The 21,308-nt window shown below is 42.4% G+C and overlaps 1 protein-coding gene across 1 annotated transcript in view; it reads left to right on the top strand.

Annotated features, from left to right (window-relative positions):
• Window positions 1-21,308, top strand: part of LOC144949935 (interferon-induced very large GTPase 1-like) — a 120,653-nt gene that overhangs the window by 60,224 nt on the left and 39,121 nt on the right. Inside the window, exon 6 of the mRNA XM_078879924.1 lies at window positions 21,048-21,170. Within this exon, the coding sequence (XP_078736050.1) occupies window positions 21,048-21,170 (123 nt within the window). The remainder of the gene's footprint in view (window positions 1-21,047; window positions 21,171-21,308) is intronic.

Raw genomic sequence — 21,308 nt, 5'->3', positions numbered from 1 at the left:
CATCTTCGTGTGCAGAAAGTACAAATTCGAAAAGGCAAATCAAAATAAGATCATGTCTACATCACATACACAATTGATTTTGTAAGGTACTCTTAATTAATGAGCATTCATATTAATTGCGACAATAATTTAAATCATATCTGTAGGGATTCACAGGTAAATCCTTTTTCCGTCGATTAGAATGAGATCATGAAATTGATACTCAACTGGTCTATCTAATCAATGTTTCTCCAAATCTACCCTAGATGGGAATGGTTGAACTGATTCTGATCAATTGGCATCATATGTACATCTTTGCTAATGAATGTATCTTGTGGCAATGAGACAAAACCATTTGGGCTAAAATTGCACCCAAATTTTAATTTAGACTTCAAATCCAAGCTAGTATAGGAGGGCCAACCAGCAGAACTCCAATTTTCCAAGATTGAGCAGTATTTAGTTTCGTGCAAACCACACTTGCACCACTCGGGTGCAAATTTAGAAGTTTTCGAGACTCTTCATATCTAACGTTGACTTCATAGTGGTTTATAATTGTGTAGCATCAACATATTGATAGAACTTGATTTCATGCATCGGCGATCGGGGAGACATATGCTGAAAATAGAAAAGGCCTGAGGACGAACCACTCATATGCCAACTAGGCACGGCATAGGTGATGACTGTTTGTCACGCAGCTTGACAAACTTTGATTAACCAAAAAGTTATGACTCAATCCACGCCAGTATAATAACCTGATACTCCAAACCTTGACCATAGCTACCTGATGAGTATCTCACAGTCGATGGTGTTGAAGGCAGCTGAGAGATCGAGGCCAACCAATGCTGCAGCATACGGGTCATCCATGATCTTGTTAAGATCAGTAATGTTTAGTAGAGCCATCTCAGTGCTGTGTAATTCTAGATTTGAAGCTTTCGTGACTGCAACGATTCATATTCTTAGGTTTTTTCGGTAAAGTCACGTAGGTAAAACATCAAAATTAATAAAAATAAAATAAAATAAAGATCACGACGTTTCGGAGGCAACACAAGTCTCCGTCATCAGGTGGGACCGTCACAGCCAGATTAGCTGCATCAAGTGAGGCAATGATTCAAGATGTAATCCCTTAAAAGCGAGTTGAGGGGGGAGGAGAGGGGGGGGGAGATCATCAGAATGTGGTAGCCAATGAATGGAAACGTATCGGGAGGGAGGGGGGGGCGGGGCCAAAAGGGTGGGCGTCGGCGTGGAAGCGATTGTGCGCAAGCGACAAACTGCTGCACACGTCAACGTTTTGGGTAAAGAGGGGGGAGGGGGGGCCTGATACACATGATAGAAAAGAACGAAAATGCCCATGTTTATACCAATGCTGGCTGAACAATGAAGAGATTACTGTTAAAACTGGGGATGTTAACACTCGGTAAAGTAAAGTAAAATAGTGCCTGTCAGATAAGATTGTCCTAAAAAAGTGTAATTAAGTCATTTTTGCGTGGTTAATAACATCTTTCCAATGATTACTAAGTTGTGTGTAATGTCCAGTATGCTCGACTAAAAGTAGTTGAATAAGTCTATTATAGCTACATGGGAAGTAACCGCTTTTTAAAAGTGAAGTAAGTGTGCAAATTCAAGGACTGTGGGGGTAGGGAAAGAGGAAGGCAGGGCTGAGAGGGGCTGATAGACGAGGTTACGAAGGGTTAAGAAGAGTTGGTAGGGATGAGAGGCTCGGAACAAAATTTTATTTAAGTAGGCTTGTTTGTCTACTTCTAAGGTGGCTTGACTGTGGGTGAGAAGGGTGTCATATGATGACCAGTTCTGAGGAGTTGGGAAGAACTCCCACAGACATTCAGCTTTGCACAAAACACGACTTACATTTGAGGTTGGCAGATATCAATAGCTGGGGGGTCTTAGCTGACAGGGAGCAAAGGCGTAGGGGGGGGGGGCTAGGAAGTTGAGGGAAGAGGATAGTACAATAGAGAGGGAAGAAGAGGAAGAGTCAGGGCGTAGGGAGGAAATGTCAGTGACTTAAGTTTTGAGGGAATAGAAGCGAAAAGTCAGGAATAAAGTGTCCATAGGAGTGAAAGTCCCAGCAAAGGATAGAATGGGGGTTAGCGGATGGAGTGGAAGGAGCAAGGGAAGTTAAACAAATTGTGAGGGACATGAGAAAGTGGTCGGGGGGGGGGGGCGTGTACCTCAGTAGAGATAGGTGATACATTGTCTGAAAGTAGGATACGGTTCAGGGTACTGCCAGATGTATAAGTATGGGGGGATGACAACAGGTGGAGATCAAACGAGTTGACTAGGGAGAGTAGGGCAAAGGCAATGTGGCTGTGACGGTGGAGATTGAAGTCCTCCACTTTAGCAAGGTGGAGGATTCCAATCACCAAGGAAGGGGGATAGAGGATTGAAGGAAGATGAAGTGGTCAAAGAAGGAAAAATTGCGTCCTGTGGGATGGTAAATAATGAGAAAAGTGATGCAGTAGGCAGTAATGAATGAAGTGAATTGCAATTCAAAAGAAGAGCATACTTAGTTGAGTGTAGAGAAGCAGTCGTGCTGTTTACAGTAATAGAATATTGTGTGTATAGGCTGACGATAGCACAACCAATCTGCAGAATTCTGAAGCTTCCATAAACAACAAAGGATCTATGAAAGGCGCACTTCAAGATGACCGATGGCTTTTGTAATCTTTCTGGATATGTGAAGGGAGATTTATATTGCTGTCTATGACAATGGCTGGTTAATAGGGCATTGTAGATGGTAAAGTGCCACACAACAGCGCTTTTAGTGTATATATAAATACATTACCTGGAATGTTAATGCAGATATGGACAAGAAACATTACTCGATACATGAGTAACCTCCGATGATCTCATGTACCTAGATGTGCTTTCGCACCCCCAATTAGCACAGTTGGCTACTTACGACGCAAAAAAAGTTAATCTTACGTACATATATTAACATTGATTGACAACCAGGAAACTTTGCATGTACCATGACAGCAAACGGCACGGTTTCGTCTCCAGAACTTTTAATAAAAGATCTGCCAGATGATTATATAAATACATCTTCCAAGTGTAATTGTTGAAAATAAACAATTCTTCCTGGCATGTATCTTAATTTGGCATATGACCTATAGGGCAAGTATTGCTATAGGATGAATAATGTGGGAAGAAGAGCCATATTTACACGACTTTTGCGATGTTTCATTTTCCAGATTATCATCAAGTGTTCCTACAAGTCCAGACGCTGATGTTGGTGCCAACACAAACGAGCGAAGTGAAAAACAAGGCAGCATTAAGCCAACATCTTCGTGTGCAGAAAGTACAAATTCGAAAAGGTACATCAAAATAAGATCATGTCTACATCACATACACGATTGATTTTGTAAAGTACTCTTAATTAACGAGCATTCATATTAATTGCGACAATAATTTAAATCATATCTGTAGGGATTCACAGGTAAATCCTTTTTCCGTCGATTAGAATGAGATCATGAAATTGATACTCAACTGGTCTATCTAATCAATGTTTCTCCAAATCTACCCTAGATGGGAATGGTTGAACTGATTCTGATCAATTGGCATCATATGTACATCTTTGCTAATGAATGTATCTTGTGGCAATGAGACAAAACCATTTGGGCTAAAATTGCACCCAAATTTTAATTTAGACTTCAAATCCAAGCTAGTATAGGAGGGCCAACCAGCAGAACTCCAATTTTCCAAGATTGAGCAGTATTTAGTTTCGTGCAAACCACACTTGCACCACTCGGGTGCAAATTTAGAAGTTTTCGAGACTCTTCATATCTAACGTTGACTTCATAGTGGTTTATAATTGTGTAGCATCAACATATTGATAGAACTTGATTTCATGCATCGGCGATCGGGGAGACATATGCTGAAAATAGAAAAGGCCTGAGGACGAACCACTCATATGCCAACTAGGCACGGCATAGGTGATGACTGTTTGTCACGCAGCTTGACAAACTTTGATTAACCAAAAAGTTATGACTCAATCCACGCCAGTATAATAACCTGATACTCCAAACCTTGACCATAGCTACCTGATGAGTATCTCACAGTCGATGGTGTTGAAGGCAGCTGAGAGATCGAGGCCAACCAATGCTGCAGCATACGGGTCATCCATGATCTTGTTAAGATCAGTAATGTTTAGTAGAGCCATCTCAGTGCTGTGTAATTCTAGATTTGAAGCTTTCGTGACTGCAACGATTCATATTCTTAGGTTTTTTCGGTAAAGTCACGTAGGTAAAACATCAAAATTAATAAAAATAAAATAAAATAAAGATCACGACGTTTCGGAGGCAACACAAGTCTCCGTCATCAGGTGGGACCGTCACAGCCAGATTAGCTGCATCAAGTGAGGCAATGATTCAAGATGTAATCCCTTAAAAGCGAGTTGAGGGGGGAGGAGAGGGGGGGGGAGATCATCAGAATGTGGTAGCCAATGAATGGAAACGTATCGGGAGGGAGGGGGGGGCGGGGCCAAAAGGGTGGGCGTCGGCGTGGAAGCGATTGTGCGCAAGCGACAAACTGCTGCACACGTCAACGTTTTGGGTAAAGAGGGGGGAGGGGGGGCCTGATACACATGATAGAAAAGAACGAAAATGCCCATGTTTATACCAATGCTGGCTGAACAATGAAGAGATTACTGTTAAAACTGGGGATGTTAACACTCGGTAAAGTAAAGTAAAATAGTGCCTGTCAGATAAGATTGTCCTAAAAAAGTGTAATTAAGTCATTTTTGCGTGGTTAATAACATCTTTCCAATGATTACTAAGTTGTGTGTAATGTCCAGTATGCTCGACTAAAAGTAGTTGAATAAGTCTATTATAGCTACATGGGAAGTAACCGCTTTTTAAAAGTGAAGTAAGTGTGCAAATTCAAGGACTGTGGGGGTAGGGAAAGAGGAAGGCAGGGCTGAGAGGGGCTGATAGACGAGGTTACGAAGGGTTAAGAAGAGTTGGTAGGGATGAGAGGCTCGGAACAAAATTTTATTTAAGTAGGCTTGTTTGTCTACTTCTAAGGTGGCTTGACTGTGGGTGAGAAGGGTGTCATATGATGACCAGTTCTGAGGAGTTGGGAAGAACTCCCACAGACATTCAGCTTTGCACAAAACACGACTTACATTTGAGGTTGGCAGATATCAATAGCTGGGGGGTCTTAGCTGACAGGGAGCAAAGGCGTAGGGGGGGGGGGCTAGGAAGTTGAGGGAAGAGGATAGTACAATAGAGAGGGAAGAAGAGGAAGAGTCAGGGCGTAGGGAGGAAATGTCAGTGACTTAAGTTTTGAGGGAATAGAAGCGAAAAGTCAGGAATAAAGTGTCCATAGGAGTGAAAGTCCCAGCAAAGGATAGAATGGGGGTTAGCGGATGGAGTGGAAGGAGCAAGGGAAGTTAAACAAATTGTGAGGGACATGAGAAAGTGGTCGGGGGGGGGGGGCGTGTACCTCAGTAGAGATAGGTGATACATTGTCTGAAAGTAGGATACGGTTCAGGGTACTGCCAGATGTATAAGTATGGGGGGATGACAACAGGTGGAGATCAAACGAGTTGACTAGGGAGAGTAGGGCAAAGGCAATGTGGCTGTGACGGTGGAGATTGAAGTCCTCCACTTTAGCAAGGTGGAGGATTCCAATCACCAAGGAAGGGGGATAGAGGATTGAAGGAAGATGAAGTGGTCAAAGAAGGAAAAATTGCGTCCTGTGGGATGGTAAATAATGAGAAAAGTGATGCAGTAGGCAGTAATGAATGAAGTGAATTGCAATTCAAAAGAAGAGCATACTTAGTTGAGTGTAGAGAAGCAGTCGTGCTGTTTACAGTAATAGAATATTGTGTGTATAGGCTGACGATAGCACAACCAATCTGCAGAATTCTGAAGCTTCCATAAACAACAAAGGATCTATGAAAGGCGCACTTCAAGATGACCGATGGCTTTTGTAATCTTTCTGGATATGTGAAGGGAGATTTATATTGCTGTCTATGACAATGGCTGGTTAATAGGGCATTGTAGATGGTAAAGTGCCACACAACAGCGCTTTTAGTGTATATATAAATACATTACCTGGAATGTTAATGCAGATATGGACAAGAAACATTACTCGATACATGAGTAACCTCCGATGATCTCATGTACCTAGATGTGCTTTCGCACCCCCAATTAGCACAGTTGGCTACTTACGACGCAAAAAAAGTTAATCTTACGTACATATATTAACATTGATTGACAACCAGGAAACTTTGCATGTACCATGACAGCAAACGGCACGGTTTCGTCTCCAGAACTTTTAATAAAAGATCTGCCAGATGATTATATAAATACATCTTCCAAGTGTAATTGTTGAAAATAAACAATTCTTCCTGGCATGTATCTTAATTTGGCATATGACCTATAGGGCAAGTATTGCTATAGGATGAATAATGTGGGAAGAAGAGCCATATTTACACGACTTTTGCGATGTTTCATTTTCCAGATTATCATCAAGTGTTCCTACAAGTCCAGACGCTGATGTTGGTGCCAACACAAACGAGCGAAGTGAAAAACAAGGCAGCATTAAGCCAACATCTTCGTGTGCAGAAAGTACAAATTCGAAAAGGTACATCAAAATAAGATCATGTCTACATCACATACACGATTGATTTTGTAAAGTACTCTTAATTAACGAGCATTCATATTAATTGCGACAATAATTTAAATCATATCTGTAGGGATTCACAGGTAAATCCTTTTTCCGTCGATTAGAATGAGATCATGAAATTGACACTCAACTCGTCCATATAATCAATGTTTCTCCAAATCAAACCTAAATGGGAATGGTTGAACTGATTCTGATCAATTGGCATCATATGTAAATCTTTGCTAATGAATGTATCTTGTGGCAATGAGACAAAACCATTTGGGCTAAAATTTCACCCAAATTTTAATTTAGACTTCAAATCCAAGCAAGTCTAGGAGTGCCAACCAGCAGAACTCCAATTTTCCAAGATTGAGCAGTATTTAGTTTCGTGCAAACCACACTTGCACCACTCGGGTGCAAATTTAGAGGTTTTCGAGACACTTCATATCAGACTTTGACTTCATAGTGGTGTATAATTGTGTAGCATCAACATATTGATAGAACTTGATTTCATGCATCGGCGATCGGGGAGACATATGCTGAAAATAGAAAAGGCCTGAGGACGAACGACTCGTATGCCAACTAGGCACGGCATAGGTGATGGCTGTTTGTCACCCAGCTTGACAAACTTTGATTGACCAAAAAGTTATGACTCAATCCACACCAGTGTCATACCTGATACTCCAAACCTTGACCATAGCTACCTGATGAGTATCTCACAGTCGATGGTGTTGAAGGCAGCTGAGAGATCGAGGCCAACCAATGCTGCAGCATACGGGTCATCCATGATCTTGTTAAGATCAGTAATGTTTAGTAGAGCCATCTCAGTGCTGTGTAATTCTAGATTTGAAGCTTTCGTGACTGCAACGATTCATATTCTTAGGTTTTTTCGGTAAAGTCACGTAGGTAAAACATCAAAATTAATAAAAAATAAAATAAAGATCACGACGTTTCGGAGGCAACACAAGTCTCCGTCATCAGGTGGGACCGTCACAGCCAGATTAGCTGCATCAAGTGAGGCAATGATTCAAGATGTAATCCCTTAAAAGCGAGTTGAGGGGAGAGGGGGGGGGGAGATCATCAGAATGTGGTAGCCAATGAATGGAAACGTATCGGGAGGGAGGGGGGGGCGGGGCCAAAAGGGTGGGCGTCGGCGTGGAAGCGATTGTGCGCAAGCGACAAACTGCTGCACACGTCAACGTTTTGGGTAAAGAGGGGGGAGGGGGGAAGGGGAGGCCTGATACACATGATAGAAAAGAACGAAAATGCCCATGTTTATACCAATGCTGGCTGAACAATGAAGAGATTACTGTTAAAACTGGGGATGTTAACACTCGGTAAAGTAAAGTAAAATAGTGCCTGTCAGATAAGATTGTCCTAAAAAAGTGTAATTAAGTCTTTTTTGCGTGGTTAATAACATCTTTCCAATGATTACTAAGTTGTGTGTAATGTCCAGTATGCTCGACTAAAAGTAGTTGAATAAGTCTATTATAGCTACATGGGAAGTAACCGCTTTTTAAAAGTGAAGTAAGTGTGCAAATTCAAGGACTGTGGGGGTAGGGAAAGAGGAAGGCAGGGCTGGGAGGGGCTGATAGACGAGGTTACGAAGGGTTAAGAAGAGTTGGTAGGGATGAGAGGCTCGGAACAAAATTTGATTTAAGTAGGCTTGTTTGTCTACTTCTAAGGTGGCTTGACTGTGGGTGAGAAGGGTGTCATATGATGACCAGTTCTGAGGAGTTGGGAAGAACTCCCACAGACATTCAGCTTTGCACAAAACACGACTTACATTTGAGGTTGGCAGATATCAATGGCTGGGGGGTCTTAGCTGACAGGGAGCAAAGGCGTAGGGGGGGGGGGGGCTAGGTAGTTGAGGGAAGAGGATAGTACAATAGAGAGGGAAGAAGAGGAAGAGTCAGGGCTCAAGGAGGAAATGTCAGTGATATAAGGTTGGAGGGAATAGAAGCGAGAAGTCAGGAAGAAAGTGTCCATAGGAGTGAAAGTCCCAGCAAAGGATAGAATGGGGGTTAGCGGATGGAGTGGAAGGAGTAAGGGAAGTTAAACAAATAGTGAGGGACATGAGAAAGTGGTCGGGGGGGGAGGGCGTGTAGCTCAGTAGAGATAGGTGATACATTGTCTGAAAGTAAGATACGGTTCAGGGTACTGCCAGATGTATAAGTATGGGGGGATGACAGCAGGTGCAGATCAAACGAGTTGACTAGGGAGAGTAGGGCAGAGGCAATGTGGCTGTGACGGTGGAGATTGAAGTCCTCCACTTTAGCAAGGTGGAGGATTTTAATCATCAAGGAGGGGGGATAGAGAAGAAATGAATTTGAAGTGGTCAAAGAATGAAAAATTGCGTCCTGTGGGATGATAGATAATGAGAAAAGTGATGCAGTAGGCAGTAATGAATGAAGTGAATTGCAATTCAAAAGAAGAGCATACTTAGTTTAGTGTAGAGAAGCAGTCGTGCTGTTTACAGTAGTACAATATTGTGTGTATGGGCTGACGATAGCACAACCAATCTGCAGAATTCTGAAGCTTCCGTAAACAACAAAGGATCTATGAAAGGCGCACTGCAAGATAACAGATGGCTTTTGTAATATTTCTGGATAAGTGAAGGAGGATTTATATTGCTGTCTATGACAATGGCTGGTTAATAGGGCATTGCAGATGGTAAAGTGCCACACAACAGCGCTTTTGGTGTATATATATATACATTACCTGGAATGTTAATGCAGATATGGACAAGAAACATTACTCGATACATGAGTAACCTCCGATGATCTCATGTACATAGATGAGCTTTCGCACCCCCAATTAGCACGGTTGGCTACTTACGACGCAAAAAAAGTTAATCTTACGTACATATATTAACATTGATTGACAACCAGGAAACTTTGCATGTACCATAACAGCAAACGGCACGGTTTCGTCTGCAGAACTTTTAATAAAAGATCTGACAGATGATTATATAAATACATCTTCCAAGTGTAATTGTTGAAAATAAACAATTCTTCTTGGCATGTATCTTAATTTGGCATATGACCTACAGGGCAGGTATTGCTATAGAATGAATAATGTCGGAAGAAGCGCCATATTTACACGACTTTTGCGATGTTTCATTTTCCAGGTTATCATCAAGTGTTCCTACAAGTCAAGACGCTGATGTTGGTGCCAAGACAAACGAGCGAAGTGAAAAACAAAGCAGCATTAAGCCAACATCTTCGTGTGCAGAAAGTACAAATTCGCAAAGGTAAATCAAAATAAGTTCATGTCTACGTCACATACACACTTGATTTTGTAAAGTACTCTTAATTAACGAGCATTCATATTAATTGCGACAATAATTTAAATCATATCTGTAGGGATTCACAGGTAAATCCTTTTTCTGTCGATTAGAATGAGATCATGAAATTGATACTCAACTGGTCTATATAATCAATGTTTCTCCAAATCAAACCTAAATGGGAATGGTTGAACTGATTCTGATCAATTGGCATCATATGTAAATCTTTGCTAATGAATGTATCTTGTGGCAATGAGACAAAACCATTTGGGCTAAAATTTCACCCAAATTTTAATTTAGACTTCAAATCCAAGCAAGTCTAGGAGTGCCAACCAGCAGAACTCCAATTTTCCAAGATTGAGCAGTATTTAGTTTCGTGCAAACCACACTTGCACCACTCGGGTGCAAATTTAGAGGTTTTCGAGACACTTCATATCAGACTTTGACTTCATAGTGGTGTATAATTGTATAGCATCAACATATTGATAGAACTTGATTTCATGCATCGGCGATCGGGGAGACATATGCTGAAAATAGAAAAGGCCTGAGGACGAACGACTCGTATGCCAACTAGGCACGGCATAGGTGATGGGTGTTTGTCACCCAGCTTGACAAACTTTGATTGACCAAAAAGTTACGACTCAATCCACGCCAGTGTCATACCTGATACTCCAAACCTTGACCATAGCTACCTGATGAGTATCTCACAGTCGATGGTGTTGAAGGCAGCTGAGAGATCGAGGCCAACCAATGCTGCAGCATACGGGTCATCCATGATCTTGTTAAGATCAGTAATGTTTAGTAGAGCCATCTCAGTGCTGTGTAATGTCCAGTATGCTCGACTAAAAGTGGTTGAATAAGTCTATTATAGCTACATGGGAAGTAACCGCTTTTTAAAAGTGAAATAAGTGTGCAAATTCAAGGACTGTGGGGGTAGGGAAAGAGGAAGGCAGCGCTGGGAGGGGCTGATAGACGAGGTTACGAAGGGTTAAGAAGAGTTGGTAGGGATGAGAGGCTCGAACAAAATTAGATTTAAGTAGGTTTGTTTGTCTTCTTCTAAGGTGGCTCGACTGTGGGTTGAGAAGGGTGTCATATGATGACCAGTTCTGAGAAGTTGGGAAAAACTCCCACAGACATTCAGCATTGCATAAAAAACGACTTACATTTGAGGTTGGCAGATATCAATGGCTGGGGGGTCTTAGCTGACAGGGAGCAAAGGCGTAGAGGGGGGGGCTAGGTAGTTGAGGGAAGAGGATAGTACAATAGGGAGGAAAGAAGAGGAAGAGTCAGGGCTCAAGGAGGAAATGTCAGTGATATAAGGTTGGAGGGAATAGAAGCGAGAAGTCAGTAAGAAAGTGTCCATAGGAGTGAAAGTTCCAGCAAAGGATAGAATGGGGGTTAGCGGATGGAGTGGAAGGAGCAAGGGAAGTTAAACAAATTGTGAGGGATATGAGAAAGTGGTCGGGGGGGGATGGCGTGTGGCTCAGTAGAGATAGGTGATACATTGTCTGAAAGTAGGATATGGTTCAGGGTACTGCCAGATGTATAAGTATGGGGGGATGACAGCAGGTGCAGATCAAACGAGTTGACTAGGGAGAGTAGGGCAGAGGCAATGTGGCTGTGACGGTGGAGATTGAAGTCCTCCACTTTAGCAAGGTGGAGGATCACCGAGGGGGGATAGAGGAGAAAATGAATTTGAAGTGGTCAAAGAATGAAAAATTGCGTCCTGTGGGATGATAGATAATGAGAAAAGTGATGCAGTAGGCAGTAATGAATGAAGTGAATTGCAATTCAAAAGAAGAGCATACTTAGTTGAGTGTAGAGAAGCAGTCGTGCTGTTTACAGTAGTACAATATTGTGTGTATAGGCTGACGATAGCACAACCAATCTGAAGAATTCTGAAGCTTCCGTAAACAACAAAGGATCTATGAAAGGCGCACTGCAAGATGACAGATGGCTTTTGTAATCTTTCTGGATATGTGAAGGAAGATTTATATTGCTGTCTATAACAATAGCTGGTTAATATGGCATTGCAGATGGTAAAGTGCCAGACAACAACGCTTTTGGTGTATATATATATACAGTACCTGGGAATGTTAATGCAGATATGGACAAGAAACATTTCTCGATACATGAGTATTCTCCGATGATCTCATGTATCTAGATGAGCTTTCACATCCCCAATTAGCACGGTTGGCTACTTAGGATGCAAAAGAAGGTCATCTTACGTACATACATTAACATTGATTGACAACCAGGAAACTTTGAATGTACCATAACAGCAAACGGCACGGTTTCTTCTGCAGAACTTTTAATTAAAGATCTGCCAGATGATTATCTAAATACATCTTCCAAGTGTAATTTGTTGGATCTATGCCCTGTTTTTCCGTTATTAATATTAAGAATAATTTAAAAAAAAAATGTATATATATCTTTTTTAAATTAATTAATGAAAACAACTCACTTCTCCTCACAAGAACACCAGGAATCCATGAAACATGGAGGGCGGTTAAAATGTTGAGAGTTCGGTCACAAAGAGGTCATAGACATCCTGATGGACAAAAGATGTATGGACTAACCTCCCAAAGACATCTGGAGATGTACATATAAGGTGCAGAGCAAACAACGGTTGAAACTCGCGTTTTCTTAACGTTTTCCTTACCGAAAAGTAGAAACTTAACATAGATAATTAACCAACAAACAATAATTTTATTATTAGTAATTCCCTTATATTCACCGCATACATATTATTTAGAAGTATATGTTTCCTATCTACACGACCTTCCGAAAAACTAAAGAGTACGAATTCCAGAAAGCTTAAGTGCATAGTACACTTAACCTCAGGACATTAAAATATAACTCAGAATAAACACCAATCTCTGGAGAACTAAACTTGGCGAAGGCCAAAACAATAATGTGACGAGAATCATTACGAATATTCATTAAACATAGACGAATGATTACCACGATACTAAGACCGAAGGAACCCACAAAATATAATTCAAGAATAAATGTAACACACAGGACCACATAAATGTATTACAAACATCTCCTCAGCCACCTTTGTCTTCCAGCGGGGTCTGGCAAGCATGGAGGGAGCAAAAAGGTCACAAAGGGGGGGGGGGGGGTGTCTGCTTCTTCTCGCTCTGTCTTGTTTGTTTTCTCTCGCAAGAGACGCGGAGAGAGGGGAGTCACGTTTTGAGTTAGGCACGGGCGCACACCGCAAAAGGACAGTATGAGTTGAGTCAGTCCGAGTCGAGCTCAGCGTTGCGACGGGGCACGCAAGGGAGCTGTGGCAGTCGTGCCTCGAGAAGAGATGGGACGAGGAGGAGTCGTTCGAGTCGCAGAAGTCTGAGTTCAACCTGAGTTGGGGCTGGGTTTCAGCCGTGCTCTGGCTGGCGGAGCGTCGTGAGGAAACGAAACACCGATGCCGATAGCAGGTGTCGCTTCTCGCAGAACGAAGTTAAGTGCGAGTGAAGCTGGCAGCTGCACGAACAAAGGAAGCACGGAGCAGAGAGAGTGACGAGTGACGACAAGCAATCAACCTGTAAAAGGGCGGAGATCGCCAAGCGTCGACCAAGCGTGCAAAGCAGAGAGCGCGAAGCAGTGGAGAAAGCCTGGTCAAACGGCTGGGAGGGATAGGACAGCGCCATCGAATGCGCCGTGTGCCTGAGGGCACACCGACCAACGACCAGTGTGCACACACAAGACGCCCAGAGCGACGGCGAGCATCGTGCCGACTCAACAATCAATCGAGCAGTGGAGAAGCCGGGGGCTGCCACCAAGGAAGCGCGTGCGCCACCGTGCGCCACCGTGTGCCACCGAGCGACACGAGCAAGCAAGCATCTTCAAGGAACATCGTGCCAACGCCGCTCAATCCAGCAGTGGAGAGAGAGAGAGAGCACAAGCAGAGACACGCCGAACGAGGGAGCAGCAGGAGCAGAGCGGCGGCCACGCCCAAGCCAGAGAGAACCTCTCTGGCCGCTGTTTGTATAATCCTCCCACACCACACAAGCTAACGACACAACTCCCGGCTCTAAGAATTAATTAATATTACAAGGGGACAACGCATACACAGCACGTACACGAATAAGACTTTAAAAAAAATTATCTTTGCGTTTCAAAAAGGGTTGCCATTTCGAGGTGGTGCGTTCAATATCAACTGATCGTGCGAAACAGTTGCTGCCGTCGAGTTACATGAATCAGAAATGTTTTAGTCATTCATTTTCGTTAACTGCATAATCATGCCAATGAAGAAGTATGTTTAGTCATTCATATTAGGTAATTACAGAGTATCGCAAATGCATAAGTGTTTATTCATTCATATTAGGTAATTGCATAATATCGTAATTGCATAAGAATTTTAGTTATTCATATTAATCGAATGCATAGTATTGCAAATGCATAAGAATTATTGACGCATGTTTGACCTGCATGATAGAATGTCACATGCTTGTTAGAATAAAATTGCTTAACACCAACTGTTCGAGTGATTCCTTCCAAGTCCATGCAAAACTGTCTTATTCATAAGAGCTGTATCCTGTGATGAGATCTGAACTGGTGACCTTAAAATAATAATAAACACACAAGATAATCGGTAAACGTTTAATCGATGATAATCGTGTTATCCTGATTGATATAACTCTGGATAAACGAAGCTAAGCCTAATTATCACAACTGCTCACATTAACATCATCGCAAGCATCCGCATAAATTACTACGAGTATCTCAGCGATTATCATAATTTATGCATACAATTACTCACACCATCATAATTTATGCATATTAATACACACATTAACATAACATTAACAAAATTAATGTGATTTGCGCATTTTTCGGAAATTATTAATTTTTATTATTTTCATCAAAATTTCATAACCCGACACATACAACATAATGGGTGGCTCGTCCGGGATCTCTCACAGACAGTGTTTTGCATGGATGATGGAATGAATCACTACTGTTAACCAGAATATCGTGACCAAACATTGCATTGTGATTGTAAACGGGCGTAAAACAAAAAAACAAAAACGCCCTCTGAGGTTAAAACCCAGAATAGCAGGTTGAAAAAAAAAGACAGTGGAATTAAGATAATACCGTATCAAACCGATTGCATCCTGTGATAAATGGTGTTAGAGGTACGCACTCTGAATTGGAAAAGTACAGAATAGCTCGATTCAAACTGACTACCCTCTGTGAGATAATTGTTTTATATGCACTCTAAAAGGAAATGTCAAAGTAACTCTTGCCATACCTAAGATGCTAGGATTAAGAATAATTTTTGAATGGGTTACGGGATACTGCGAGCTCGTATTAAAACGTACCGACCAATCTGTTATAAAGCAGTACAGTCAGAGAGACATATGGGAAGGGAGCTGTATCGATAACACGAACATACCTCGGGGGAAACTAATTGACTGGATAAAATGTAACAAAGGCGAACACGATGCAAAAACTGCAGAGAAGGCAGGACAGGACTCATGCCTTCTCACACAAGCATACAGACAGGGATTGTGGAATGAGGAAAAATTTGGAAAGGAAACGGGAGAGAAATCGTCTCTAATAAACGAGGAGAAATGTCCTCACACCCTCGAGAGGGAGGAGAAATCAGTGCTCGCGACACCAGCGAAACTCACAGACGTTGATCCACAGAATAAATATGAAAGTAACAGTAAATCACACTCTTGGGTACGGGGACAGAGTCAAGGGACTGATCGCAAAAAAATTATGAATATCGAACAAAAAATCCTTGACAAAGGGAAACCCTCACAATTCGAGAGAAGGGATGGAGAGATACATATGCAAACAAAAACATGTGAGATTGACAACTTCACAGATAGAGGGAGGCAAAATGTTAAAGTAAAGTCGACAGGACATGCTCCACTAAGGGCAGAGGCAAAAACTGAAGGGAAATGGCAACACGAGCGACACAGCACTGGGCGCGCACACAAAAAATGCACGCCACTTAAACACAAGCGACACAGCACAGACCAAAGTGACAGATTGCCTGATGATAACTTGTTTGATGATGACGCTGTCGGCAATCAACTTTCGGAATACCTATTCACCAGTAAAACCCTTAAGTTGATGGACAAGGCTCTAGTCAGAATTCCCGATTTTGACCCCCACAATAAGTCCATGGATATACATACACATATCGCGACAGTGGAAGAGGAGGCAATGATTAGAGGGCTGATGAGACGGGATGAAAAAGCGAGTTTGTTGAAACGAAGCTTACATAAAGATTCTATCCCATGGGTAAAGTCACTACCACACAAGGTTAGAAATGATTTTAAACAACTGAGCCTGGCAGTGATTCGGAAGTTTGGAGAATATTCGACACTCACTGAAGGGTTTTATGCTGTAAAATCGATGACCCAGGGCATGGACCAAGATCCACGTGACTACCTCGTACAATTTAAAAGAGCGTATTACGCAGGCGATGTGAATCAATACCACGAAGGAGATAAAATGTTCAAAATTATGTTTTTTGAATCCTTGAGCCCAGAGATTACAGAAAGGGTGAGGATGGTTTTGAATCCAGAAACCGCATTCTTACGCCACATAGAGAGCAAGGCGTACATGGCATGGTTATACAGAGCTAAGAATCATAATTCGGATCCAGAACACAGGGAGAGGGATAAAGAACCCAGCCTCTCAGAGAGGAATAAAAATCACCGAGCAGTCCCACAATGCAGGACGGAGCAAACACGCACGCACACATGGCAAAATAACCCAGAGAGAGGTTGGCACGAGAATGAGAGCGGCACAAAGCCGAACATTCAGAGGAATCGCAGGAGGGGGAGGTTCAGAACAGAACCATATCAACACCCCATGCCACGACACACGCAAGGTCAAAATTACCCACAAAATTGGCAAAGTAACAATCCAGGAAAAATTTGGCACCCAAATGGGAGAAACACTGGGCCAAAAATGTACGAGAATCGCAGGAGGGAGAGGTTCAGAGCAGAACCATATCAACACCCCATCCCACGACACACGCAAGGTTCAAATTACGCACAGAGATGGCAAGATAACCACCTAGCGGGAAGGTGTTACACAGACCGCGGAGGTATGGATGCGAACATTCAGGAGAATCGCAGGATGGGAGGTCAAACACAATCGATCCAATTCCGACCAATTCCTCCACCGGCTATACCAGGAGGGAATAGAGGAATAACACAGAATGCGGTCCAAATACATGATAAACAACCCACAGTGAGCGCGAGCGAGCGGCCAACACGCGCCCCATCCGCCGAGGTGTTAAACCCGGAGCTCAATGGGAAATACAGGCAGGTTGCAAGTGACAGGGCGGGAAAAACCGTGGACAGTGCTCCCGTAAATGACGCGCGGATCGAATACAAGGACAGGGTTGCATTGAAGCGTGATCGGACAGTACAAAAACAGACAGCAGGGACACGCCCTGAGGAGCGCAGGCGTGAGCCTTTGAATGGAAAATATCCAAGGGAAACCAAAATTTATGTGGATCGGAGTGCTAAAATGGAGACGAATGTCCATGACGTATCGGGAATGGTGTTGAAATTCAACACACTCGTAAAAACAAAGAGGGCAACATTACGAGGGACAGAATTAAATCGACACACTGACTCGGCAAATGTGCATGTAATCGCAGAGAGAGCGAATGCCATTGATGACGGAGTACAAAAGTTGGTTGTGTGCGCGAATTCTGATTATGTGCAGCACAATTTTACACCACACACTCCCACGACGCGAGAGAGTGGGAGGGGAAATTACAAAAACGAACCCGAAAACCGTGATCGAATTATCAAAGTGATAAGTGGTAAACCACGCAATATGAGGAAGGTAACGCATAAATGCGTTTGAAACCGCTACCTAGCGTTTCCCAGGATTTAACAAAAACAAAAATGAATATTCATCGGAGTTATGATGTATGAGAACCATGTAACTGGTGATATCGATGTTTAACGTGTTGTTATCTTCTTTGCTTAATTCAAATGTATCCATGCTAAGCAAAAACAAAAATGAATATTCGTCGGAGTTATGATGTATGAGAATCAATGTAACTTGTGGTGTTGATGTTAAACGTTTTTTTTGTATTTTCCTTGCTTATTTCAAATGTAACCTTGTTAAGATTGTGATACATATGCGCGCACTTTGGAAGGAATGCGTTATGGATTAGTACCGATGTTTAACGTTGTGTTTTATTTCTTTTGCTTATTTCAAATGTAACCATGTTACGATTGTGATACATACGCGCGCGTTGTGAGAAATAACCGCCGAGAGTGAGGGCGGCTGATGGATTTATAACGAAAAAAAACAGGGCATTTACTTTGTTTAAAAATTCGCCAGTGGCCGAATCAACCACTGATAATTTTTAAAAGGGCGGATTGTTGGATCTATGCCCTGTTTTTCCGTTATTAATATTAAGAATAAAAAAAAATTATATATATTTTTTTTAAATTAATTAATGAAAACAACTCACTTCTCACAAGAACACCAGGAATCCATGAAACATGGAGGGCGGTTAAAATGTTGAAAGTTCGGTCACAAAGAGGTCATAGACATCCAGATGGACAAAAGATGTATGGACTAACCTCCCAAAGACATCTGGAGATGTACAGATAAGGTGCAGAGCAAACAACGGTTGAAACTCGCGTTTTCTTAACGTTTTCCTTACCGAAAAGTAGAAACTTAACATAGATAATTAACCAACAAACAATCATTTTATTATTAGTAATTCCCTTATATTCACCGCATACATATTATTTAGAAGTATATGTTTCCTATCTACACGACCTTCCGAAAAACTAAAGAGTACGAATTCCAGAAAGCTTAAGTGCATAGTACACTTAACCTCAGGACATTAAAATATAACTCAGAATAAACACCAATCTCTGGAGAACTAAACTTGGCGAAGGCCAAAACAATAATGTGACGAGAATCATTACGAATATTCATTTAACATAGACGAATGATTACCACGATACTAAGACCGAAGGAACCCACAAAATATAATTCAAGAATAAATGTAACACACAGGACCACATAAATGTATTACAAACATCTCCTCAGCCACCTTTGTCTTCCAGCGGGGTCTGGCAAGCATGGAGGGAGCAAAAAGGTCACAAAGGGGGGGGGGGTGTCTGCTTCTTCTCGCTCTGTCTTGTTTGTTTTCTCTCGCAAGAGACGCGGAGAGAGGGGAGTCACGTTTTGAGTTAGGCACGGGCGCACACCGCAAAAGGACAGTCTGAGTTGAGTCAGTCCGAGTCGAGCTCAGCGTTGCGACGGGGCACGCAAGGGAGCTGTGGCAGTCGTGCCTCGAGAAGAGATGGGACGACGAGATTTCGTTAAAGTGACAGTCTGAGTTGAGTCAGTCCGGGTCGAGCTCAGCGTTGCGACGGGGGCTCGCAAGAGAGCTGGGGCGGTTGTGCCTCGAGAAGTGATGGAACGAGGAGGAGTCGTTCGAGTCGCAGAAGTCTGAGTTCAACCTGAGTTGGGGCTGGGTTTCAGCCGTGCTCCGGCTGGCGGAGCGTCGTGAGGAAACGAAACACCGATGCCGATAGCAGGTGTCCCTTCTCGCAGAACGAAGTTAAGTGCGAGTGAAGCTGGCAGCTGCACGAACAAAGGAAGCACGGAGCAGAGAGAGTGACGAGTGACGACAAGCAATCAACCTGTAAAAGGGCGGAGATCGCCAAGCGTCGACCAAGCGTGCAAAGCAGAGAGCGCGAAGCAGTGGAGAAAGCCTGGTCAAACGGCTGGGAGGGAAAGGACAGCGCCATCGAATGCGCCGTGTGCCTGAGGGCACACCGACCAACGACCAGTGTGCACACACAAGACGCCCAGAGCGACGGCGAGCATCGTGCCGACTCAACAATCAATCGAGCAGTGGAGAAGCCGGGGGCTGCCACCAAGGAAGCGCGAGCGCCACCGTGCGCCACCGTGTGCCACCGAGCGACACGAGCAAGCAAGCATCTTCAAGGAACATCGTGCCAACGCCGCTCAATCCAGCAGTGGAGAGAGAGAGAGAGCACAAGCAGAGACACGCCGAGCGAGGGAGCAGCAGGAGCAGAGCGGCGGCCACGCCCAAGCCAGAGAGAACCTCTCTGGCCGCTGTTTGTATAATCCTCCCACACCACACAAGCTAACGACACAACTCCCGGCTCTAAGAATTAATTAATATTACAAGGGGACAACGCATACACAGCACGTACACGAATAAGACTTTAAAAAAAAATTATCTTTGCGTTTCAAAAAGGGTTGCCATTTCGAGGTGGTGCGTTCAATATCAACTGATCGTGCGAAACAGTTGCTGCCGTCGAGTTACATGAATCAGAAATGTTTTAGTCATTCATTTTTGTTAACTGCATAATCATGCCAATGAAGAAGTATGTTTAGTCATTCATATTAGGTAATTACAGAGTATCGCAAATGCATAAGTGTTTATTCATTCATATTAGGTAATTGCATAATATCGTAATTGCATAAGAATTTTAGTTATTCATATTAATCGAATGCATAGTATCGCAAATGCATAAGAGTTGGTTACTCATGAATTATTGACGCATGTTTGACCTGCATGATAGAATGTCACATGCTTGTTAGAATAAAATTGCTTAACACCAACTGTTCGAGTGCTTCCTTCCAAGTCCATGCAAAACTGTCTTATTCATAAGAGCTGTATCCTGTGATGAGATCTGAACTGGTGACCTTAAAATAATAATAAACACACTAAGATAATCGGTAAACGTTTAATCGATGATAATCGTGTTATCCTGATTGATATAACTCTGGATAAACGAAGCTAAGCCTAATTATCACAACTGCTCACATTAACATCATCGCAAGCATCCGCATAAATTACTACGAGTATCTCAGCGATTATCATAATTTATGCATACAATTACTCACACCATCATAATGTATGCATATTAATACACACATTAACATAACATTAACATAATTCATGCGATTTGCGCATTTTTCGGAAATTATTTATTTTTATTATTTTCATCAAAATTTCATAACCCGACACATACAACAAATTGTTGAAAATAAACAACTCTTGGCATATATCTTAATTTGGCATATGACCTATAGGGCAGGTATTGCTATAGGATGAATAATGTCGGAAGAAGAGCCATTTACACGACTTTTGCGATGTTTCATTTTCCAGATTATCATCAAGTGTTCCTACAAGTCAAGACGCTGATGTTGGTGCCAAGACAAACGAGCGAAGTGAAAAACAAGGCAGCATTAAGCCAACATCTTCGTGTGCAGAAAGTACGAATTCGCAAAGGTAAATCAAAATAAGTTCATGTCTACATCACATACACACTTGATTTTGTAAGGCACTCTTTCGGTAAAGTCACGTAGGTAAAAAATTTAAATTAATAAAAGTAAAATAAAAAAAATCACGACGTTCCGTCTTCAGGTG

The sequence above is a fragment of the Lampetra fluviatilis genome, chromosome 55 (genome assembly GCF_964198595.1).
Source record: "Lampetra fluviatilis chromosome 55, kcLamFluv1.1, whole genome shotgun sequence".
In the NCBI taxonomy this organism is placed as follows: domain Eukaryota; kingdom Metazoa; phylum Chordata; class Hyperoartia; order Petromyzontiformes; family Petromyzontidae; genus Lampetra; species Lampetra fluviatilis.
Note: the sequence above shows the minus strand (reverse complement) of the source record. Positions and strands in the feature narration are given on the sequence as shown.